The sequence below is a fragment of the Microcebus murinus genome, chromosome 6 (assembly GCF_040939455.1).
Source record: "Microcebus murinus isolate Inina chromosome 6, M.murinus_Inina_mat1.0, whole genome shotgun sequence".
NCBI classification, from domain to species: Eukaryota; Metazoa; Chordata; class Mammalia; order Primates; family Cheirogaleidae; genus Microcebus; species Microcebus murinus.
Window position 1 is genome coordinate 59,598,209 of NC_134109.1, and position 25,588 is coordinate 59,623,796.

At 37.2% G+C, this 25,588-nt stretch overlaps 2 protein-coding genes across 5 annotated transcripts in view; one reads left to right on the forward strand and one right to left on the reverse strand.

The window, feature by feature from the left end:
• Positions 1-3,023, reverse strand: part of LOC105855489 (signal recognition particle subunit SRP54) — an 81,744-nt gene extending 78,721 nt beyond the window's left edge. For 2 of the 3 annotated variants that reach the window (XM_012736498.2, XM_076004103.1), the window contains exon 1: positions 2,754-3,022. The gene's annotated coding sequence lies outside the window, so the exon portion shown is untranslated. Of the gene's footprint in view, positions 1-2,753 lie in introns of all 3 variants that reach the window. The other variant, XM_076004106.1, reaches the window with a different exon arrangement.
• Positions 3,024-12,058: 9,035 nt separating this feature from the next.
• The window catches only part of SNX6 (sorting nexin 6), a 334,434-nt gene continuing 320,904 nt past the window's right edge, over positions 12,059-25,588 (forward strand). For both annotated transcript variants that reach the window (XM_012736493.2, XM_076004109.1), the window contains exon 1: positions 12,059-12,078. In XM_012736493.2, the coding sequence (XP_012591947.2) occupies positions 12,074-12,078 (5 nt within the window). In that variant the 5' untranslated portion in view covers positions 12,059-12,073. The remainder of the gene's footprint in view (positions 12,079-25,588) is intronic.

The window sequence follows — 25,588 nt, forward strand, 5'->3', positions numbered from 1 at the left end:
ACTATAGATTTTATTTTCAAGGTATATTAATTTAGGCAAGTTTTCACAAGAATTATGGTTTTGGGGGAGAGTAAAGAGGGAAGCAGAAATTAGGAAAATTCTTTTGTGAAATATGCTTGCTAACACTAAAAACAGGCTTAAATGCAAAATACTACAAAACTGCATATATTGTCTAATCCATATTTTGTTAAACACAGTCTAAAAACAAATATCAAAAAATAACATTAGAAATCAGAGAATTGTAAATCAAAACCATAATGAGATATCACCTTATACCCACACTAGGATACCTATAATCAAAAAGACAATAATAAGTGTTGGCAAGGATGTAGAGAAATCAGAAACCTCATACACCACTGGTGGGAATGTAAAATGGTGCAGCTCTTTGGAAAACAGGTGTGGCAAATCCATAAAATGTTAAACACAAAGTTACTATATGACCCAGCAATTCCACTCCTAGGTGCATATCCAATAGAAAGGCAGGCACACATCTAAACAAAAACTTGTACATGGCCAGGCATGGTGGCTAACAACTGTAATCCTATCACTCTGGGAGGCTGAGGTGAGAGGATCAATTGAGCTCGGGAGTTCAAGACCAGCCTGATTAAGAGGGAGACCCCATCTCTACTAAAAATAGAAAAAATTTGCCTGGCATGGTGGTACACACCTATAGTCCCAGCTACTCAGGAGGCTGCAATAGGACAATCGCTTGAGCGCAGTAGTTTGAGATTGCAGTGAGCTATGATGACGCCACTGCACTCTAGTCAGGGCAACAGAACCAGACAATGTCTCAAAAAAAAAAAAGTATACATGAATGGTCACAGTATCATTATTCATAATAGCCAAAGAGTAGAAACAACCCAAATATCCCTCACTAACAAATGGATAAGTAAAATGCAGTATATCCATACAATGGTATAGCACTAGGCAATAAAAAGAAATGAAGTACTGAACATATGCTACAACAGGGATGAATCTTGAAAGCATTACGCTAACTGAAAGAAGCCAGTCACAAAAGATCACATATTATGATTCCATTTATGTGAACTTTTCAGACTAGGCAAATCTATAAAGACATAAAAGTGGATTAATAGTTGCTTAGGGCTCAGGAGAAGGAGTAAAATGGGGAGTGATTACTAATGGACATGGGGTTTCTTCACAGGGTAATCAAAATGTTCTAAAATTGATGATGTGATAGTTGTACAACTCTGTAAATACACTAAAAACCTTTAAATTGTACACTTTAGGTAAACTGTATAAGAATTATATTTTAAAACATCCATTAATACATCTATTAAAAATAACATTTGTAATCACTGGATGATGAATAACTAGTTAAATTTTTATTTTCTTACTTATATCTTTTTGTAATTTCCAAGTTTTTGGTAATGACTAAAAAGTATTATTTTTTAAGTCAAGGGGAAAATTATTTTCCAAAGTGCTTCTTGGGAGAATTAGAGCGATAGTAATCAATAGACTAGAGATTAAGACAGAGTTGCCACTTTTATCATTTAGTTATTCATTCATTAAACACCTACTATGTGCTCCAAAGATTGTACCAGCATGAGAAAAATTCTAACTCCAAATCAATCAATTACACCACAGTTTAACACAGACAAGGTTCCCTTCTTAACTCCATAAAATAAATTATGCATCATACCATCAGACTCTTCTGCATTAATTCTGCACAGGTTATGTTCAATTATATCAAACAGCAAGATGGGGGTCAGAGGAGCAATCAGTTTGGAAGGAGGGCTTGAAGATGATTTTGCATAGTACTCTATATTAACCTAGAAAATGTTAATTGACCATATCAAAAAATTGAGGGGAAGGGGTTTGAGGGAAATGTTTCCCTCCCCTCCCCTTTGGCACCACCATTGCTAAATTCTGGGCTCTGTACCAAACATGTTAGTTACCTAATCTCCTTTCATCTTCATAATGAAGCTATTAGGTAGATAAGGAAACTGAGGCTAGATTGGAATAGCAACTTCCTCAGGGTCACAAATCTCCTAAGGAGCACATTAAGGCCTGTGTGTTCCCATAGCTCTCTATGGCTCTTTATACCTAACTAATGTTTCTCATTACTCATCTTGATATAATGTATATTTATGTGTATTTCTCTCACTGTACTATTAGTTTCTCAATGGCAAGGCTAATGTCCTTCATTTTTGTAGCCCCATAGCCAAGAATGATTAAATATTTTGTTGAATAAAGCATATTAAAGAATCAGGTGAGGATAGTTAGGAAGAAAGCCAATAGGGGAAAGTTTCAGAAAACGGGTTGTCAGTAGTGTCAAATGGTACAGAAAGAGTCATCAGTATATTTTAAAACATCACTGACATTGAACTGATGTTCCTTATTCATTTATTGAACGTCTACTACACGGAGGACATGTGTTAAGCACTGTGAACACATAGGGGAAAAATTCTGGTATACGTCAAAAGGTTTTCAGGGAAGTAGCCTCATCTAAATTCTTGTTCAGGAAAGCAAAACAAAGTGTCAGGCCTGCAACTGCCTACATCTTATTTGGCTCCGGTAAACATGAAGACAACTTAAAAGGGTCACATCTCATCTTTTAATATAACTTCTGATGGAACACGAGATAAAGAAGGGCCAAAGCACCTCAGAGCCGGTGACGACGGCCAGGGAAGTCAGGTGGCCAGGGAAGCCGGCTCCCTCTAGAGTCTCTCACCTCCTAAGTAGAGCTGGGGCTGCCCCTCCATAATCTGGGGCGGGAAAAAGAAGACACTTACCGCAAAAGGCACCGCTAACACCGTGGCCCTAAAGGGCCGGGGATTCCTTGGCGAGGCCTCAGGCCGTGGGAGGAATTCCAAGAAAGCTGGAAGCAGCAGACAGGTATGACCCCACAACCCGGCTTCCCAAACTACATAAACTAGGGTCCCAGCGCCCAGCACCGCGACGCCAACTCCCACCAGCTGGAAGACCGACGACTGCCACCGAACCTTCCGCCCAATGAGGAAACGTCACCACTCAGAGTAGTCCAGCCTTTCATGAAGGGGATGCACTTCCGCTTCCGGGGCACACCGCTGCGTTCCTTCAGTGTTTCTCGTGGAAGGGTTTGGAGAGGAGTATGTTTGCTTCCACTGGCTTTGGCTTTAGTTTCCTACTGCTGAGTAACTGCAGCAGCAAAGTGAGTGGTAAAATAGGAGGCTCTAAAGCGCTGTGACCTCGAGCAATAAGTCAGATCTCTAGGACCCACCTTAGGAAAATGTGACTACACTAAGCACTGCCAGCTAAAAGTGGAATGATGAGAGATGGGAGTGGGATTGAAGGTAGGGATTCCCTGGCGCACGTGAAGCCTCCATAAGGAGGCGGGTCTTAGGGCTTTCGCAGCGAGAGAGGCGTTTCCGCCGAGGGGTCGCTGTTCAGGCCAGCCTCTGCCTGCGCGTGCGCAGTGCGAGCCAGCCCGGCGCTGCTTGCTGCGGAAACATGGAATTGCCCTCTGCGAAGCGAGCAATACTACAGCTTCTCCGTAATGTAGCTCCGGCAGACTGCCCGGCGCTGCTCCAGTGGATGCGAACCACCCGTAAGTGACTAGAGGCAGGCGGTTGGGGCAAGGATTTGCTGTGTGGGCTCTGGCCTGGGGATTTAGGCGGGGTGAGGCCAAAAGCCTTCCACGGGGTCGCTGTGCTGTCCTCTGCTCTCCAGTGGGGTAGGTTGACCGAGGCACGCCTCAGGTGTTGGACCTCTCTGAGTACCGCTTGCGCGACTGAGTGCTCAGGAAGACCGGGTCCTAGGTGGTTTAGGATTTTGCTGCAGACTTCGGACAAGCCTCTAGAGCCTTCTTGTGCTTAACCCTTTTTCTGAAAGGGTTTTCTCCCCATTACTCCCACAAACTTGTGAAGATTGATAGAATACTACCTGAAAAAGCACTTTGCAAGAGAGGTTTGAGGCTGTGAAATTGGAAGCTTTTACCATGCAGATAAAATCACCTGTAGCTAGTGCATTTATTTTCTTGATTGTGAAATAACCATTTAATGGCAGTATTTGGGGAGTGGGGGGAAAAGGAGGAAGAAACTTTGATTTTAAACTTAACATGATTAATAATAGAAATAATAAAAAGCACAAGTTAGACTTGAGGTAGTGTGGTAATTAGCTCTGGTTACTGAAAAATGGGATAGATGTATTCTGTCAAAGTGAAGCCTGGTGAAAGCACAAGAAAATGGGATATTCCTTGTTTGATGGCATACTAAACAATACTATGCCTCTATATCGCTAAATGTTAATTCTTACGGTTTTCATCCAGACTCTCATGACCTTAAAGATCCTTGTTTGCTAATGACTCCCAGTTTTAGATTTTTAACCTTGACCTATTCCTAAAATTCTCTGTGTGATGTTGGAGTCAATTGATAGATTTAAGTATTATAATAATTATTATTACACATTTTAGGAGTCGTTTTAGATAAGATACTAAACTAAAATTAACTTAAACATCTGACAACTTTATCCTGGAAAGTATAGCAAACGGGACATATAGCGTCATATTTATGCACATATACAAGATTATTTCAAGATAGGAATTTCCAAAATGTGTTGTCTCCACTCACTTCATTTAAACCCTGTATTGCCTGTTTCATTCATCATATTCTGTTTGTATAAAACAGTACCAATTTTCATTTTTTTCCTCAGTATGAGGTCATTTATTCCAAAAGCATTGAATGCCTTCAAAAATGACACATACTGCCCAGCTCTGGCAATTGTACAATTACCAAAACATCCTTGCCTTCAAGAAGATTTCAATCTTGTAGAGCCATTTGCAATGTAAATCTCAAATTTTAGAGGCATCAATTAAGACTCCATTTTTCAAAATCAGGAAGACTTGAAAGCATGTTTTGGATGAAAATTTTTTAAACAAGAAGAACCAGTATCATTGGCTAAAGAATAAATTTTGACTTTTTGTTAAAGGTACAGAAGTGCCTCTCTAACTGACCCTGTAGTCAGGAAACTCATCCAATTAAACAATTTAGGAAGCAACTTGAGTTTCTGAAGAACGCTTATTAACATGAATATTTTAAGAAGTGAGAGTGTCAGCTTAAAATGGAGTGTCTTTTTTTATAATCCTAAAAAAGGTAGCGTATTAGTATGCCTTTTTTATTGTGGTATAATATACAGAAAATAAAATTTACCATTTTAACCATTTTTTAGTGTACAATTCAGTGGCATTAAGTACATTCATATTGTTGTATAACCATCACTGCTATCCATCTCCAGAACTTTTTCATCTTCCCAAACTGAAACTGTTAGTGTGCCTTTTTTATGAAGTAGTCTAACAACAGAACAAAAGATTCTCTCAAAAAACTGTTTTTCATTTTCCTAATTAGATTTCCTTTTTCCAGTGGGCGGAAAATATTTTTTTTTTCCATCTCTAGGCTTAAGTCGTTTAAATAATACCTTACTTGGGCAGGGCATGGTGGCTCATGCCTCTGTAATCCCAGCACTTTGAGAGGACAAGGCAGGACAATCACTTGAGACCAGTCTGAGCAACACAGTGAGACACAACACTACAAAAAATTTAAAAGATTAGTTGTGCATGGGGTCTCACTCTACTATTCCTAGCTATACAGGAGGCTAAGGCAGGAAGATTGCTTGAGCCCAGGAGCTTAAGGTTGCAGTGAGTTATGATGGTGCCACTGCACTCTATCTATCTTAAGCAATAAAGCAAAACGCTGTCTAAAATAACTAAATAAAGATTCTTGTGTAATATTTGCTTAGACCTTTAATAATTATAACTTCTTGAATCTTTATACCATTTAATGGAATAGTAAGGACAACAATACATGTTCAGTATGAGTTTGGTTTTGAGTTTCATCAAGTTTATTAAAACTAGAAAACAGTTAATATTGTTGACAGGTAAAAATCACAATTTTAAATAAAAGGAAGAATAAAATTCTTGATCTCAAAGGGGTAGTGAGATTATTACACCAAAATTTGGGGTCATTTAGGATCATGCTAGTGGAACCAAAAGCTTGGACCAGGGCAGAGCCAAGCACACGTCAATGTCTACTACAAACTAAAGATGTAGAAGATACAAAGGTAGAAGCCTTTTTACATTGGTACAGCTCAGCACAAATGTATAGGAAAGAGTAAGCACTAATATGGTAAGTCTGAGGGTCAAAGCAGGCAAAGATAAGCTCCCCTGCCCTGCAAAAGTAAAAAGCAGTTTAAAATACAGCAATAGCTCAGCTCATTGTTTCTGATCCTGTGGCAGATGATCTGTGCCCTTCTATTTCTGGATGTGTATAAAGTGGTTTTTTGAGCTGGGCTCAGTAGCTTATGGGCTGGGGGGTGGAGAGAGTTGCTTGAGGCCAGGAGTTCCAGAACAGCCTAGGCAACATAGAAAGACCTGTCTCTGTAGCATGTGCCTGTAATCCTAAATAGTCAGGAGACTTGAGGCAGGAGGATTGCTTGAGTCCAGGCATTTGAAGCTGCAGTGAGCTGTGATCCTGTCTAGGCAACAGAGAGAGACCCTATCTCTTAAAAGATAAATAAAATGAGCTTTTGATCTAGATTTTAAAGTGTGGAACTGTGAAAAAAATAAAATAAAATAAAAAAAAATCAAGCCTTTACATACTTATAAAAAAATAAAAATAAAAATAAAAAAATAAAAAAAAAATAAAATAAAAGTGTGGAACTGTGGTTCCCAAACCCCAGACCAGGTACCAGTCCATGGCTTGCTAGAAACCAGACCAGCATCACCACCCGCTGCCCTCCAGAAAAAATTGTCTTCTGTGAAACTGGTCTCTGGTGCCAGAAAAGTTGGGGACCACTGGTGTAGGAGACTGACTGCAGTCCTTTAAGTGAAGGAAGCTGAGAGCCAGAACTACAATTGGGGTTGCCAATAGGCATATAAAAAAATACATTGGAGTAACAATCTATTAAAAAATGCTATTCTGAAACTTCTCAATTTTTCCTGGATATGGCAATATAAATTAAGAAGTCAAACTAATAGTCCATAACATTTTCAATTAAGGATCAAGTTCCAAGGGATAGAAAATTAGGATTTGTTATAAGGAAATTAACAAAATCATCAAGAAAATATTTAAATGCTTAAAATAATAGTAGGTATCTAGAAACTTGTAGAAGTTTCTCTGTATCCTTTATTTTATTTATTTCAGTTGCCTGGGCTGGAGTGCCATGGTGTCAGCTTAGCTCACAGCAACCTAAAACTCCTGGGCTCAAGCAATCCTACTGCCTCAGCCTCCCAAGTAGCTGGGATTACAGGCATGTACCACCATGCCCAGCTATATATATATATATATATATATATTTAGTTAGCCAATTAATTTCTTTCTATTTATAATAGAGACCGGGTCTCGCTCTTGTTCAAGCTGGTCTCGAACTCCTGACCTTGAGCAATCCATCCGCCTCGTCCTCCCAGAGTGCTAGGATTACAGGCATGAGCCACTTAGCCCAGCCTGTATCCTTTATTTTAAATGTATCTTCATTGAGCAGAATTGAACATGTCACTGAGCAGCAACTCAGAGCCATTAGAAGTTCTTTGAAATTCCCACAAATCTAAAAAGGAGTCTAGGATCTAATTATATTTGTCAGACAGCATACATTCTACATTGTATTAATATTAAGCATCCATGTAACTTAAAGATTTTATCTTTATTGAAACTATATGAATTTGTGAAAGTTATCAAATATATGAAATAATATTAAAAATAGATTGTTTTTTCAAAAACAAACTATTAGTTAAAAAAAAAACATTAAAAAAATAGGGCAAGGCAAAAATAGTGGCTTATGCCTGTAATCCAAGCACTTTGGGAGGCAGAGGTGAGATCACTTGAAACCAGGAGTTGGAAACCAGCCTGAACAACATAGCAAAACCCCATTTCTACAAAAAAAATTTTATATTAGCTGGGCATGGTGGCGTGAACCGATAGTCTCAGCTACTTGGGAGGCTGAAGTGGGAGGATTTGAGGTTACAATGAACTATAATCACGCCACTGCATTCCAGCCTGGGTAACAGAGCAAAAACCCTGTCTCAAAAAAAAAAAAAGGAAAAAGAAAGAAAATAGGATGGTTAGACTCTAGTGATATGGAAGATTCACTGAAAAATAAAAAAGTAAGGAAGGGAAATAAAATGAAAATGAAGTTTAAGCAAGTTTAGTTTAAAATACATGTACAAGATATTATCTAGAGGGGAGAAGCTGATAATCAGATTTTAAAGTGTGGAATTGTGGTTCCCAAACCCCAAACCAGGTACCAGTACATGGCTTGCTAGAAACCAGACCAGCATCACCACCCGCCGCCCCCCAGAAAAAATTGGTCCCTGGTGCCAGAAAAATTGAGGCCTGCCAACTAGGGAGCTAGTTAGGAGATAGTTAGCTCCCTCACTAGGGAGCTAGTTAGGAGTTTTTAATGCCATTTGAAGTGTAAGGGGATGTCTGGCTTCGAAGTAGTTGAAGTGGAAATGAGGAGAAAATGGGATTCAAAAGAAAGAAAAAGAGGTATGATTTAGTAACTGACTAGAGATAAAAAGTGAAGTTTGACTCAAACATCAGCTTTGGTGACTTTTCATTCCCCATATATTTAATTAAATATAAGTAGGAAATATTAAAGTATTAGATTTGCCCTTTAGAGAAACTCTTCTTTCTCTATTCCCTTCCCACTTACATATGAAATTTGAAACTATATGAATTTGTGAAAGTTATCAAATATATGAAATATTAAAAATAGATTGTTTTTTCAAAAACAAAAAGTGTTATTTGTCAATTAAAAATAAAATTTAAAAAAATAGGGCTAAGCGCAGTGGCTTACACCTATAATCCAAGCACTTTAAAGAAGCTTTTCTTTCTCCATTTCCTTCCCACCTATGTGAATAATTTGAAAAAAATTTTACTGTCCTCAGGCAGCTGATTAGCACCTTCCTTTAATCCTTTTCCAAGCAGCATACTGTTACTACACATTCTGAAATAGCTATTACACGAGTTAAAAGATGTTCTGCCTCACTAGTAAATAAATAAATGCAAATTATTAATAAAACAACCAAGTTTGTTTTTATGGTAATATTTATTGCTGTGAGGGCTTGATGAAACACATATTCATTTCTGTTAGAGTAAATTGATATAATCTTTAAGGAAAGAAATTTGCAAATATGTGGCAAAAGCCTTTAAAATGTTTAAGTACTTCCATTTGTAAAAATTCATATTAAGGACATAGAGATGCAAAGAGATGATGCATGCCAAAACATTAGTTGTAGTGTTCCCAGTTTTCTAGTTTTTCATAGTTACAATTATATCTAACTGTCCAGGGATAGAAGTGAATGGTTAAATAAAGACTACATCTATGATGGGATATTACACAGCCTTAAAAAATAATAATGTTTTAATTTTAGTGATGAAGAATAAATGCTTATGATATACAGTTGGCGCTCCATATCCGCAGGTTCCACATCCAAGAATTCAACCAACCGAGGATCAAAAATATTAGGGGAAAAAAAATAAAGAATAATACAAATTTTAAAAAAACAATATAGCTTAACAACTACTTATGTAGCATTTACATTGTATTAGGTATCACAAGTAATCTTGAGATGATTTAAAGTATTCGGGAAATACTGTGCTGTTTTACATAAGGGACTTGAGTATCCACATATGTTGGTATCCATGGGTAGTCCTAGAACCAGTTCCCCCACAGATGCCTAAAGACAACTATAATGTTAAAGTGAATTCCAGTTTTATACACTTGAGTAATATCCTATTATATGCCTTTCTGATCTGTTTTTATAACCATTATTAGGGGAAAAGTCTTGCTATTCTTTTCAGAAGTTAATTGCCTACCACACTACAGATAATAAAACTAATTTTAACCTTCTTGAGCTGAAAATTTCCCACTTAAAGTCTGAAAGTACCCATTAACAATTATGAATCAATGACATTTGAACAAGAAGACACTTAGAATAAAAACATTTAGGAAAATGTGTAGATGAGTTTTTATATCTTACCAAAATGATTAAATTGGACATATTTTCTTACTGATTCATGAAATTGCCAACATTTTTAAAATGCAGCTTTGGAAAATGAGTTCATCACACTTAACCTCACTGATCCTCAAATAGTAATTAACATTTATTGAATGCTTATTATGGCTGATAACAGTTTTAAGGCAACGTTCTAAACATGTGATGTATCATAACTCAGTTAATCCTCAAAATAATCCTTTGGTAAGGGTTGTTATTTCCATTTTAGATGAGGCAGCTGAGGCTCAGAAAATTAGGTCACTCACCTAAATAAGTGGTAGGCCTAGGATTCCAATTCAGACAGTATGGCTCCAAAGTCCTCTCTTTCACTGCTATTAAGTTTGTTCCAGAGATAGAATTCCAAAGGACAAGGTCAAACCCAGCTAAATAAGTAAAGATAGTTTTAACCAAGAGTCAAGAATTAGAACTGGAGCCCAACTAAGAGAAATTATTTTAGGTGAGTGATTCTTAACCTTCATCTTATCAGTCTTAAGTAGGCTTGATAACATGGACTCTGAAGCCAGAAATGGGGAAATAATTGTACTATTTTCTAGAGATGTTTTAGGGATCAAAAGTGAATGCATGTAGAGCATGTCGAACAGTGCCTTACCTACAGTATTCAGTGAATATTAGCTATTAAAGATCTATTAACATTCTTCCTGGAAACTATATATATATATATATATATTTATGTATATACCCAAACACACAAATTTAGGCCCTTTGTTGACCATATAAAGCCCATGTTTGGATCCTCTTAACAAGGATCAGAGTGAAGAATCCCTGTTATAAATAAATCTCTTTTTACCCTTGAATATGTTTGAATCAAGGTTCGTTGTCCAGGGTAAGGGATGCCAATTCTCATTTTTACCTGGTATTGAAGTAAAACAAATGCAATCTTCATTTATTAATGCCTTTTTTGATAATGGAGTAATTCAATACACAAATTCATAAGTGTTTCTCATCTTGACTGTTGATACATTAATTGGGGGATTGACTCCTAAATAAACACATTTAATTAGGGGAGCAGGTGAAAATCCATTGTGATTGTCCAGAATTTGCAGCCTTTCCTGACTTTTATTTCTCCAACTTCCTAGATCTTGACATGTGATTGTTTAAGACATTTAGGCCTCTATTGCTACCACTACTCCTTCCAACTAGATTGATAACTGGTAGCAGTGGCAGTTGGAGCCCTGGAATGCTGCAAAATGAAAACAGAAGAAAATAAGCTAAAGTAATCATGGATTAGAGAACTAGATTGCCAAACTGTGTTCAGTTTAAATAGTCCCATATTTAAAGGGACTATTGAACAAATCCAGAAGATAGCAACCAGATGGCAAAGAATATGGCTACCACATCGTAGGAAGATCCATAGTCAGAGCTAGGGAGAAGGGAAGAGCTAGGGAAGACTAAGGTAGTGATAAGAGAACTGTTACTAGCTGCCGCCTTTGCACTTTAGAGAGGCTTCCTGGCATAATAATTCAGAATTCAGATATAGACAAGCATTTAAGTCCAGACTCTAACACTTTCTGGCTGCTATGAGTTGAGGCAAGTAACTTAATCTTGTGATCCCAGATTCTTTGTTATAAAATAGAGATGATAATAGTGCCACCTATAGGGCTCTTAGAGTTAAAGACTGTAAAAAGCACTGCATAAAGTCTAGCATGCCTTAAGTGCTCATTCAGTAAATGTACAGCAATAAACATGATACCTCTCAGGCTGAAATTTTAAAAATGAGTTAATATTAGAGGGAGGCAGATTCTGGCTCAATCTGAGGAAGAAATGCTGTCCCTGGATTTGTTAAAGTAAAAACTGAACAACTATATATCACATATCAAAGATTTATATGTAGTGTTCTGCCATTTGGTAAGAGGTCATTGTCTAAGTTCCCTTTCCACTCTGAGACTCTGGTTTTATAAGCCAAACTCATATGAAACCATGTTTTTTTGTTTTGTTTTATTTTGTTTTGAGACAGAGTCTCGCTTTGTTGCCCAGGCTAGAATGAGCACCGTGGCGTCAGCCTAGCTCATGGCAACCTCAGACTCCTGGGCCCAAGCAATCCTCCTGTCTCAGCCTCTCGAGTACATGGGACTACAGGCATGCACCACTGTGCCCGGCTAATTTTTTCTATATATATTAGTTGTCCAATTAATTTCTTTCTATTTATAGTAGAGACGGGATCTCGCTCTTGCTCAGGCTGGTTTCGAACTCCTGACCTCGAGCAATCTGCCCACCTTGGCCTCCCAGAGTGCTAGGATTATAGGCGTGAGCCACCACACCTGGCCGAAACCATGTTTTTTATAACATGGTTTGTTTATGTTACAGAAGTAATTCCAAGGAAGTTAGAGCATAAAATATTTTAGTTTCATATAATGAGGTTTTTTTTTATTGGATTCTTTAGTTATACCATTTACAAATTGAGAGAAGCACTGGTATGAGTGATATGAGAATTAAATTTGAGTGATAGAGGCTTCCATACAATATTATATATATATAGGGAAACTAAGCAGATTTAGGTATTAGCGCCTGGGAAAAATTAATTAGATTGTAGGAATACGATGAAAAAGGTCAGTTTAGGGGCAAAATGCATAAAACATGCTATTTAAATTCTGCCTAAAACAATTTGGAATGTATCTCAATAGTATTTTTGTTTCTCTGTAATTTATATTCTGCTTCCTCCTAGGAATAATTTGAAGTAATAGCTTAGAGCATTATACTAGATATGTGAGAAAAGAAAAAAGAGCTAAAAAGCCTTCCTACATCAAGCCAGAGAGGCAAATAGAAGTAGTAACTACTATGGCTCAAGGGAAAGTTATGCAGAGAAAGAATCTTTGTATGTAGGGACTCGGTGGTACTGTGGGGGCTGGGGAAGAGTACATTGTTTATGGGCAGCAAACAGGTTTATGTCCTTGTGCAGCTGTTGGCCTGCTTTGCAACTTTTGGTAATTCATTTAACCTTAGAACACTCAGTTTCCTAATCAAGTAAATCTGAATCTGAAATGTAATCTTGTTTTTCTTCCTCACATGGATATTATAATAGTTAATTGACTTAGTTTCTACATGAAAGAACTTTATAAGCTATAAAAGATCATCTAAGTTTTAATTATTATATGAAAATAGCATTCTGAATTCTTAAAATTCTTAAAAGTTATAAGTGTGCCCTTCACCCAGATACTGTGCATTGTACCCGTTAGATGTGAATTTACCCATCCTGTCTTCTTGCCTCCCAAAACACTCAATACTTTAAGTAGAACTTTTGTTAGGACTTGAATCTGTTATTGGTTAGATTTATTTGTTGTTATTGTACAAATTGATGCTATATGATGGAAAATATATCTATTATATGGATACCATTAGTCTAGGTATGATGACAACTATAAGCTTTTTTTTCCCCCCCAGGAGATTTTGATGAATTCACTCAAGATAATAATGACGTTATGTTGAAAAGCATAGCAGAAGACCTCCGGAATTGCTTACCTCTAGAAACCATGCTTTCTTCAGAACACCTAGCCCTTCAAAAAGTAAATACACTAAATTAATTTATTCTTGGTGCTACCTAAGGATTATCCTATTCTTCCATAACCCCACAGCCTTTCTAGTCTAATTAGCCCTAACTTCAGTTTTCAACAGTTTTTCATTTATGCTTCAACTATGTCCCCAATTCTTTTGAGTCCTTAACCCTTTGGCTCCCTAGTGCTATTCATTCAACAAATATTTTTTTGAGAGCACCCTGTTTGCCAGGCTCTCAAAAATAAAAAATGATTAATGCCCAACAAGGGCCAATGATATGGCCCTGCATACATCATTGTCCTGGTTTTCTCTTCCCTGTTTCACTTCCCTCACTCTTTTCAAGGATGAAGCTTACCTTTTTGTTTCCTTCTCCTATATTTACATTGCACATTTTTTGCTTATTCTTCTATACCTTTATTTTTAGAAAGAGTTCTTGTTTTTCTTCTCCATACAACCCCCTCATTCAAGTTCCTTTAAATCCCAGTCCTTATGGGAGATGTATGCTATGAATATTGTTTTGCAAAGCAAAGCTAATAATAATCTATTCTTTACCCACTAATCTGAAAATAGCAATCTTCCATGTGGTTTTTGGCCTATAAACACCTGCACAGAGAAATGAAATCATGCACGTTCTTTTTTTCCCCTATAGTTCCTTATGCATAATCTACATATTCTTAATAGTGTTAATAGTGCTGTGCACATTGTGAACACCTAGCAAATCTTAGTAAACATCCAGCTATTCAGAGTAGATTCTCAATGGAGGAAAATAGTGAATAGTATAAAAATTGAAAGAAATATTTATAATACAGTTTGGAGTGGGGTTTTCATGGTTTGGTTTTGTTTTTGTTTTTGTTTTTTTTTTTTAGACAGGATCTTGCTTTGTCTCTTAGGCTGTGCTCAAGTGATTGTCCCACTTCAGCCTCCCAGGTAGCTGGGACTATAGGCATGCGCCACCAGGGCCAGCTAATTTTTTGTTTGTTAGTTAGTTCGTTCGTTTGTTTGTTTGTTTGTTTGTTTGTTTGTTTGGAGAAGGGGTCTCACCATGTTGCCCAGGCTGGTTTCGGACTCCTGGTTTCAAGCAAACTTCCTGCCTTGGCCTCCCAAAGTGTTGGGATTATAGGCATGAGCCACCACATCTGCCTGGATATTATTAATAAAGCAGTCTTTATTGGTATTTGATATACCACAATATATAAAATGAGGGAAAAAAAGTATTCAGTGTCTGTATAATGGAACCACAATCTTTTAACAAATTAAACTGTTTTTATCTTCTTCAGTTTCCTTCTGATCCTTGTAGATATCCATATCTGCCTTTACATACTTACAATATAGGTTTCTTTGTGTAAATGGATATGTAATTGTTAGGTATCCAAATAGGATTCTTTATTATAGTTAAATAGAAAGAATCAGACACTTTTTTTGTGTGGCCAATTCTTATTATATCTTGTACCACAAATATTAATAAAGAGCTATTATTTGTAAGCATTAAGTTTTAATAACATTTTTATTATTTGAAAACTGCTTTCTGGGCAGTTTTCACTGACATGTAAGACTCAGAAGACTTGGTATTACTTTCAACTTTTCCCCCTATTGTTAACTGGTGTGATTCTTTGAGGAAATCTCACTGGTTATTAATTTCTTTGCCTGTAAAATATACTAATTAGGATGGACAAGATGATCTCTAATATTCCTTTCAACTAAAATTTTATGTATTTCTCATAGCCACATTTTGCATCATTCCAGGTCAAATTAAAAGTTGCTAGTGTCTCAGAAATAAAATGAAAAAAGAACTGTTACTGACTTGAATAAGTAAAACATATCTTTCTGTGCCTTCTTTTTGCTCTCAGAATTTTAGCATATGAACCAACCACTGATGTTTTGCCTTATTTAGCAATAAAAAGAGACTTCTTTGTACTTTGTTTCTTTTGATGTTTTTCTCTCTCCACCAGATACAGCAGCAGCCAGACCCCACAGTTCACGTTGATGCATTCCTTTATGATGAAGACTTGATTGATTCATTATGTGAGGAAGGGAAAATGAGCAGAAACTACTGTATGGTGTGTGGCTCACACCAGACAGCACCTTTAGGTAGGCACTCAGGCGTGCAAATCTGATGACTTTATATGTGTACTTTTTCCTTATATGTCATGAGTATGCAAATTTTCAACCAAGCCATTCAGTGTTTTTTGAAACATCTGCAGCATGGCCTTTACCAAATGTTGCAGTTAAGGAGGCTAAGTAGAAATATTATCTAGGGAAACTAGGCTACTTATTGTCCCCCAGGCCATGTCTAGAAACTGTTTTTCGCATCTAAAAACTGTTTAATCAGAGGTAACTCTTCAGGTTCAGAAACTAATCAGAAGTGACTGAATACTGGACAAACAATTCATACTCTACATACTCACCAGAGATTGGTAATATTAACCGTACACTGATTTATTTATAATGAAAAATATAACTTACAAAGGGGCTGAAATATTCTTCCTATAAAAACACCTACTTGTGAAGTCATATAGTGATCAGATATTATTGGGTGGGCTTGGACTCAGAAGACAGAGATAGGTAATCCTGAGAAAGAGTTAATTCAGGACATAATTTGACCCAGTGAGGCATCCTGATCCATAACAGAGAACAACTCTAGTGACAGAAGGTCTTCTGCATATCTGCCTCTCAGCTGCAGCACCTATGTCCCAAACAGGAAACAAGACTGACTCCATTCTGCTAATATGTTGAGACTTCTGTTAAGAAATTCTTTGTTCAAACTGGCTGATTGTCTAGTCTGTTGCTTTAGGCATGCATCTCCCTGCTCACTTAGATTTAGAGTTACTGCATAGGGTAGGCTACCCTTCCTGGTAAATAATACAGGAAAAACTAAAGAAGTACAATTCTAACACTGTATGAAATAGATCTGATTTATGGAGATTCATAGAAGAGCTATATTTAACAAATAATAATTAGAAGATTAGGATGCATCTGTCCATAAAAATCAGTTTTTTAATGACTAGGTACCCAGGCCACCCCACATAACTACAGTGAATCTGAAACATCTATCACTATGCAGTACTTTTCCTCCTGCATAACATGGGGCATGTCTAGCTAAAAGATTAATAGTGACTCTGTAGCCCAGAGAAGAAGCACTAGTGTGGCAAAGAGATTGGTGAGGATGAGGATCCTAGGGAGATTCGGATTACACTGCTCAAAGCCCACCTACCCCCAAAGAGTTACATTTGAGACCTAGTCACATCCTTTATTCTCTTCCAAAGGATTGTCCTGCCTGCTTCCATTTTCCTTGCCACTATCCACTGGTTGTGACCAAGGTTTCCCCCTTCCTGCCCATTATATTATATAGAACAGGTGTCCTCAAACTATGGCCAGCGGGCCACATACGGGCCGCCTAGCACATTTATCCTGCCCTCCAGGTGTTTTTGCCGCCACTGCCTGTCCTGCTGAGCAGCCGACTCGTCCCGGGCCCACAGTGTACACTCTCCAAAAGTCTGAGTGACAGTGAACTGGCCCCCTGTTTAAAAAGTTTGAGGACCACTGATATAGAACATAATATAGTCTTTGGGTTACCTCCATCTCAGAAGAAAACCACACTCAGGCTATCCCAGATATTTCATGACAGAAACTGGGGTGAGAAGATAGACTAAGAGGCTAGAAATGGTGACAATTAAGCTAAACAGAATAAGAACAATTTATGAAGTTATCTTAATCTCCTTCCATACTACTCCTCTCTTGCGCTCCAGAACACATTCTAGATTGGTCAGGGCAGCCATATCACACAACTCCAGAGATAGTCATTCGTTTGGTAGTCTATCATCAATGCAGCAGTATATGGTAGTTCTGAGGTTGATTCTGGGGTTAGGTGAGAAAGTCAGGAGGTATAGAGGTTAGGAAGTCATCTCAGGCAGCAGCAGGTCATATGGAGAAGAGCAAGGGAGAAACCCAGGACATCCCAAGCAAAAGCAAAAACAAATGAAGGGTACAGGGATAGGGACAGTCATCTAAGTAGCTGTTCCCTACAGGTCTTTTATATAGCAGAGACTTAATATTTTTTCTTTAATGCAGCTTGGAGTGGATGAATACAAAATTATTACATTAATTTTTTCTAAATAACTTCTGGATTTCATTGATTAGGAAAAAAGCCATGAAATATACTTTCTAAATATAGGTGAAAAAATTAGAAGTACAGAATATAATTGTTTATGCCCAAGCAAATTTGATGTTCACTCTGTTCTAATTCTCCAGGATTTATTTCACATTCCTTCTCCCTCATGGAATTGAAGTTCATTTATCATCATGTACTCCCTGATCTGTCCGGAAAGGTCTTAGTTGATGTTGGCTCCAGGCTCGGCACAGTCCTTTATGGGGTAAAGTTCAGCTTGTGGACATTCTCAACATTTGGAAAATACTTTCTTCTCCTGTTAGCAACAGCTTTGCCTACTACCATGCAAGGTGACGGCTTGGCTTTATTTATTAAAGTAATAAAACAATAAGGTTAAAATAGTATAACATAGGCAGGCACCTAAGTTCCATTTGATGGTAATAACTGAATTTGGAATTTCAAAGACAAGCTGTCTGATTTATATTTTTTTATTTTTATCTATACTAATTTGTCTCTGCAAGAAACATGAAGGAATATCAACAAAACAAAAAGCATGTGACCTCTCGTGACACTTTTGCTACTTGTGAGTCACTATTGCCTACTGAGCCCTTCTTTTTTTGGTACCATACTAAAATGGTATGCTGAGCTTTAATAAGAACTCTTATAAAACTGACAAATTAACTTGACCTAGGAAATTGCTGCATGGCCATAAGCAAGTCACTTAACACCTCTGGGCCTCTAGTGCCTCATCTGTAAATGAACAAACTGATATCCAAGGACACATCTTGCTTCAATCATCTGTAATACAAAGTTTGAATGTTTCTAAAACATCACTTCAGTGTGGCTTTTTCTTTAAAAAATTCAAATCATGAGGATTTCTTATGTTCTTAAACAGTTTTATCCAAAAACTGAAATGCAGTTTCTGGTTGTCATTAGTAGACTTTTTAAAACATGTGGCCAACAGCAGTAGAGGCTCATGCCAAAAACAGGCACTATCAGTTTCCAGCATCATTGTCTGCTCTAAACAGAAAATGTTAACCCTTTAGTGTTTAATTTAGTGTTTAATGAAAACAGCGTTCAGACTTTTATTCTGTAATTAGGAAAGATAGCCATAATAGAAAATATACAATTTGTCAGATGGTTTTTATTTGGAGAACGTTAGAGATTATGATCATTTACCATACTTTGCCTACCCTAGTCAATTTACTGATTTGTTTGAAAAGTATAAGACTGAATAAAATACTTGTGGCTATGCAGATATGGTGTCAGCATTAATAAATTTTAAAATATTGCCATTTTTCTCCATTTTAGTCACAGATTCAGTCAATAAAAATTTTTTGAATGCCTACATATGCACTGTTGGATATATTCTAAAAATCCATGATGAGCTTTATTTATTTTTTTTTTTTTGAGACAGAGTCTCACTTTGTTGCCCAGGCTAGAGTGAGTGCCATGGCGTCAGCCTGGCTCACAGCAACCTCAATCTCCTGGGCTCAGCGATCCTACTGCCTCAGCCTCCCGAGTAGCTGGGACTACAGGCATGCGCCACCATGCCCGGCTAATTTTTTGTATATATATATTTTAGTTGGTCAATTAATTTCTTTCTATTTTTGGTAGAGACGGGGTCTTGCTCAGGCTGGTTTCGAACTCCTGACCTTGAGCAATCCGCCCGCCTCGGCCTCCCAAAGTGCTAGGATTACAGGCGTGAGCCACCGCGCCCGGCCATGATGAGCTTTAGATATAAATTTGGGTTTCACATAAGTTGATATTAAATGATCTTCAGGAAATGATTTGTTCTTTCCTTCCAAATTATTTTCTTTTTCAAATTATTTTTTTTATTACTGTAAACAAAAATAGAAATATAACAACATGTAATCAATTCTTGATTATCCTCATTAACTAGTTGGTTGATTGTCTTTGGCAGATTGCCACACACCAGGCTGACTTCCCTAATCCAAACAGTGTATACCTCAGGCCATCTTCTTCTACTGTTAGACTGTGCGTGATTTTCCATTATATTCCCCACAGGCTAACTCCTTTATTGCCTTCCCCTGATGTAACTTCTCAAGAAATTACAGAAGTTGGGTATTAAACAGAGACTCTATCTGTATGTGATCACTTTTCTCATTTCCAACTTTGTTGAATGCCCAGTTTTATGTGGAAAAATCTATCTTTAAAAATATAACTATTTTAAACAATTAAACTGCAATCAAGGCCTTGAGCAGTAAGAGTCTTTTAAGTTCTGGAAGTTGCAAGTTTTACATAAACTACAAGGTGTTATTTGCCTTATATTTTTACTTTATTGAATTATATTTTTTTAAGTTTGGCTTTTTAAATTTCAGGTAGAAGTAAAAGTTAATTCATTTGCATCTTATCTTCCTATTTTAGGGTTATTTTTACAGTTCAGCAGTGCAGCTCTATGGAGTAGAATTGAATGGAGATTTTTGCCAGTTGCAGGAAATGATCATTAAAAAATACCACTTCACTGACAGAATAAAGGTACCCTTTAAAATATATTTTCGTGTTATTCATTATGTAACTTAATTTAGCCAAATCTCTTTTGCAGTGTTTTCAAATCTATTCCTGGTTGCCATTGTGTATAAACAGATTGAGTTGACTTAATATTTCAAAACATTAATAAAGATGAGCTATTATAATTATATCCTACTCATATTTTTCTTCTTCCCTAATTTTATTAGAAAGTAATTTTTTTAAATTTTCTTCATATCAGCTATAGTTTTGATAGCATTTTTTAATTTGTAGAGGTTGTCTAGGAATGCATTTAAACTATGAGTTTTGAAAGTAAGCACAAGGGCTAAGTAATGCTCACAGCATTTTTCTAAGCTTTCAGGAGGTATTTTTACTTTCATTTTTCTAAGCTTTCAGGAGGTATTGTGGATGCCACAGAATAGCAGTTCATAGGGAAATGATGCCTTGGGTTAGGCTATGACAAAAGTTTTCTCTTTTTCCTATATTTAAGGTAAAAAGTAACAAAAAAGGGGGAAAGGAATTTTTTTGGTTAATGCGGTAATCTTTATCATTTCACTAACAATCCTATACTTTTGATGGCAATGCAGAGAAATACTGGGTATCTCTTATGTTAAGAGCAACCTAGCTGGGCATGGTGGCTCACGCCTGTAATCCTAGCACTCTAGGAGGCTGAGGTGGGCAGATTGCTCATCTGCTTGAGGTCAGGAATTCGAAACCAGCCTGAGCAAGAGCAAGACCCATCTCTACTAAAAATAGAAAGAAATTAATTGGCCAACTAATATATAGAAAAAATTAGCCGGGCATGATGGCACATGCCTGTAGTCCCAGCTACTTGGGAGGCTAAGGTAGCAGGATCGCTTGATCCCAGGAGTTTGAGGTTGCTGTGAGCTAAGCTAATGCCACGGCACTCACTCTAGCCTGGGCAACAAAGCGAAGACTCTGTCTCAAAAAAAAAAAAAAAATGGGCAACTTAATGTTGAAAGACAACTCAGTAAGTTTAAGGATATAGTCTTTCCCTTTTTTATAGAAGGAAATTATTTCATTCTTTCCTCCTCCCCTCCTCCCTCTCTCGTTTCTTCTCTCTCTCATATTACAGAGGCAAATGATCAGTGTAAATTCATTGTCCAATAATAAGTTCATGAATTTTTCTCATCCCACATGTAGTGAATAATAAAACACTGTTCTTACATAATAAGAATCACATAACAGGAATATCGATTTAATTGAAAATAGAGATTTATAAATTATGAACTCTTAAGAATCATAGCTTATAAATGGATAACCAAATAATAATTTATTATTGGGTTTTTTAAAGATGATGATGATAAAGGTATACAAAATACATATTTATTTACATTTTTAAAGATTTTTACTGCTTGTTTTTCAAAAGAAAATATACAGATACACACCCATCCACATACTTTCCTGGCTTATGGCTTCTGTGGCCATCAGCAATTCTATGTTTAAAAGATTTGTTTATACCATCTTTTGACTATTGGATACCTTAACAGTTTCCTTCCTTGAAGCTATAAACAAATAGATTCGAAGGGCCCTAAAATCAACAGAAAGGGATTCTAGGATTATTTTTTATAGTACCGGTTGAAATCTAACTAACCTCCAAGGCTCAATCTTTGCTTTTTTGTTTGTTTTTATTGTTGTTTGGTCTTTTTAAACACAGCTTTCCTCAGGAAGTCTGGAAATCCTTGGTTGCCTGCTCATACTTGAGAGAGAAGCAAAAAAGCTGATTGAGGCCGGGCGTGGTGGCTCACGAGCCTATAATCCTAGCACTTTGGGAGGCCGAGGCGGGCGGATTGCTCAAGGTCAGGAGTTCGAAACCAGCCTGAGCGAGACCCCGTCTCTACCAAAAATAGAAATAAATTAATTGACCAACTAAAAATATATATACAAAAAATTAGCCGGGCATGGTGGCGCATGCCTGTAGTCCCAGCTACTTGGGAGGCTGAGGCAGTAGGATCGCTGAGCCCCGGAGATTGAGGTTGCTGTGAGCCAGGCTAATGCCACGGCACTCACTCTAGCCTGGGCAACAAAGTGAGACTCTGTCTCAAAAAAAAAAAAAAAAAAAAAGCTGATTGAAATTCTCACCACCTGAGTAGGGACTGTTAACTGTGGACCTCACTATTGAGTGATCTTGTTGGTAATTAGTTGGGAAATATCTAGTGCAGTATCTTAAGATCTTTCCTATTGGGCTGGAAAGGAGAAGACCTTTCCAGTCACCTAGCTCAATGGCAAGCAACATCCTAGAAACTGAGTGGTAGAGGAAAAGGGTTGGAAAGGTGGGAGTTCTCATGTTTCCTTTATTTCCTTGTTTTCATAATGTTACCCTTTGCTTCAACTAGGCATGGTATTCTCTGGTCCTCCTTTTTAACCCTCTCCAGAGAATAAACCTTTGTTCTTTTGCTGGGGTTAGAGGAAAGTATATAAGGATCTAGGCTGCTTCCTAAACTAACTTTCAACCAAGTCCCCTTATTTTTAGTATTTCTCCTACTCCTTCACCTGGTAAGACCAATTATGAGCATTTTGGAGATTCTGTAGCATAAATCAGGTTTGAGTCTTAGCTTTCAGTACTTCTAGCTTAGAAATCAATTTTCTCAGGTCCCCTAACTTTCTTATTACTTCTCCTTTTTCGTAACTTACAAATTTTTGTGTGTTGTTTCCCTTCCCATTCTCCCTATCCTTGTGGGCTTATACTTTCTTTTTTAAAAACCCTATACTGTCATAATAATAAGGTTTCAGTAATATACAAAAGTATATGTATGTGTTTTATCCACTATCTTTATATGCAAAGCCCATAGATTTAAATTCTTCTTTCTTTCCTTTCCTCTAGGGTAGAGGTTAATTTTCCCTCGTTTGTATGGTGTTGGCTTATTCCTTTGATGACATTTATATAATGTTAATATAATGTTAATTACCCTAGCTTATTCATCCCATTACTAGAATATAACATATTTCAGAGCAGATATTATGTCTCAGTTCATCATAGTATATATACCTGCACAGTATCTTGCACATAGGTGGTACCATTAAATATGGCTAAAGTGATTTTGGTTGTCTTTGGCCTCTGCATTGTCAGCCTTTTATAGTTTTCCCAGAGCCATTCCTTGGGGTTTTCCTGGGGCCTCCAGAGCACTTCTCTTGGCTGCTGTAATTCACTGATCACCTGATTGTTTTTTACACTGTGTGGTGGTAAGGCATAGAGAGAAAAGAATAAACAGATGGGAAAGAAAAAGGGGAAACTATGTGAGAGCCATGATATATCAGTAGATTAATTTACATATCTATTTCATATCTGAGCTACATGTTTAGAAAGCTTAAAGTGACTTTTTTTGTGTGTGTTGAAGAATATGTCAAGGTTGTATTTAGAGGCTCCAGGCCAACTTAATTTAAATTATATTAGTATTTTTATTTTAAACAAAGAAAATCTTTTTTTAAAAATCAGATCTAACAATATTCTGAATATTATATAAGACCCAATGCTTATTTGAAAAGAAATTATATGATACAAAGTGAATCTTTTTCTCCTCTTTTTAAAATAAAATTTGTTTTGCTCTTGAGCAAATGTTTCCTCTTGGTATCCTGCCTGTCGTCTGCAGTATAAGTTAATTTTTTGAGGTATATAGTGTTTTGTTTTGTTTTGGTTTGGTTTTTTGAGACAGAGTCTTGCTCTGTTGCCCAGGCTAAAGTATAGTGGCATCATCATAGCTCACTGCAACCTCAAATTCCTGGGTTCAAGTGATGCTTCTGCTTCAGCTTCCCTAGTAGTTGGGACTATAGGCGTGTGCCACCATGCCCAGCTAATTTCTTGTTTATTATTTTTTGTAGAGATGAGGTCTCGCTATGTTGCTCAAGCTGGTCTCGAACTCTTGGACTCAAGTAACCCTCCCCCTGTGCTAAGATTACTAGCTACTGCACATGGCTTTATATAGTGGGGGTTTTTTGTTGGTTTTTTTTTTTTTTTTTTTTTGAGACAGAGTCTCGCTTTGTTACTCAGGCTAGTGTGAGTGCCATGGCGTCAGCCTACCTCACAGCAACCTCAAACTCCTGGGCTCCAGCAATCCTGCTGCCTCAGCCTCCCAAGTAGCTAGGACTACAGGCATGTGCCACCATGCCCGGCTAATTTTTTCTATATATATATTAGTTGGCCAATTAATTTCTTTCTATTTCTAGTAGAGACGGGGTCTCGCTCTTGGCTCAAGCTGGTTTCAAACTCCTGACCTCGAGCAATCCGCCCGCCTGGGCCTCCCAGAGTGCTAGGATTACAGGCGTGAGCCACCGTGCCCAGCCTATATAGTTTTTAAATAAATTGTTTTGTTTACTTTTTTTGGTAGATAATATATTCAAACTAAGTTTAGATGAAGACTTGGAAAAGGCTGTTAACATATTATGTTATCATCTTATAATTTGTAGCCTACTTTTATAATTATTATCTGGTCCCATTTGATTCTATGAATCAGGACAGATATTGTTCCATTTTATTTATGAAGAAACTGACTACCTGAGAGTACAAACCTAGTTGGTGATAGAGCCAGAATTTGAACATGGGTCCTCTGACTCTTACAACTAGTATTATGGTGTAAAAAATTCTAAATTGGAAGTCAAAAGAACATAATTATGATTGGGTAAATAATTCCATCTAAAACAAGTGATACTCTGATTTCTCTTCAGATCATATAAATCTTTTGCCTTTTTTTTTTTTTTTTTTTTTTGAGACAGAGTCTCACTTTGTTGTCCAGGCTAGAGTGAGTGCCGTGGCGTCAGCCTAGCTCACAGCAACCTCAAACTCCTGGGCTCGAGTGATCCTTCTGCCTCAGCCTCCCGAGTAGCTGGGACTACAGGCATGTGCCACTATGCCCGACTAATTTTTTTTTTATATATATATATCAGTTGGCCAATTAATTTCTTTCTGTTTTATAGTAGAGACGGGGTCTCGCTCTTGCTCAGGCTGGTTTTGAACTCCTGACCTTGAGCAATCCGCCCGCCTCGGCCTCCCAAGAGCTAGGATTACAGGCGTGAGCCACAGCGCCCGGCCTCTTTTGCCTTTTAAAACAAGTGAATTTTCACAAGTTCATGGTTTTTACTAGCTATTAAGTATCTCCTATAAGCAGTAGTATTATACTGTTCTTTCTCTCATTTTAAGAAGTGTTAACCTTTCATATTGCTTCACAACATCAGTGAACCAATAGTTATTTCATTTGTGTTCATATGATGTAGTATCCTCATTCTCTTATCTGAACTCATTCTTCTTCAGGTGCTTCATGAAGACATCTGTACCCAGGGTTTACTTCTGCAAAATGCTGATGTTGTTATCATGAATAATGTCTTTGAGTATTTTCTTAATGAGGCAGAACAGGCCAGGTATGTTATTTATTCAACTAAAAAAATTGTTATTAAAATATCTGCAGCAAGGTTTGAAAAGAAATTAGTAAACCAGAAATGTTTTCCATATTAAACTTTTTAAGAAAAACCTCAGCTGTGAG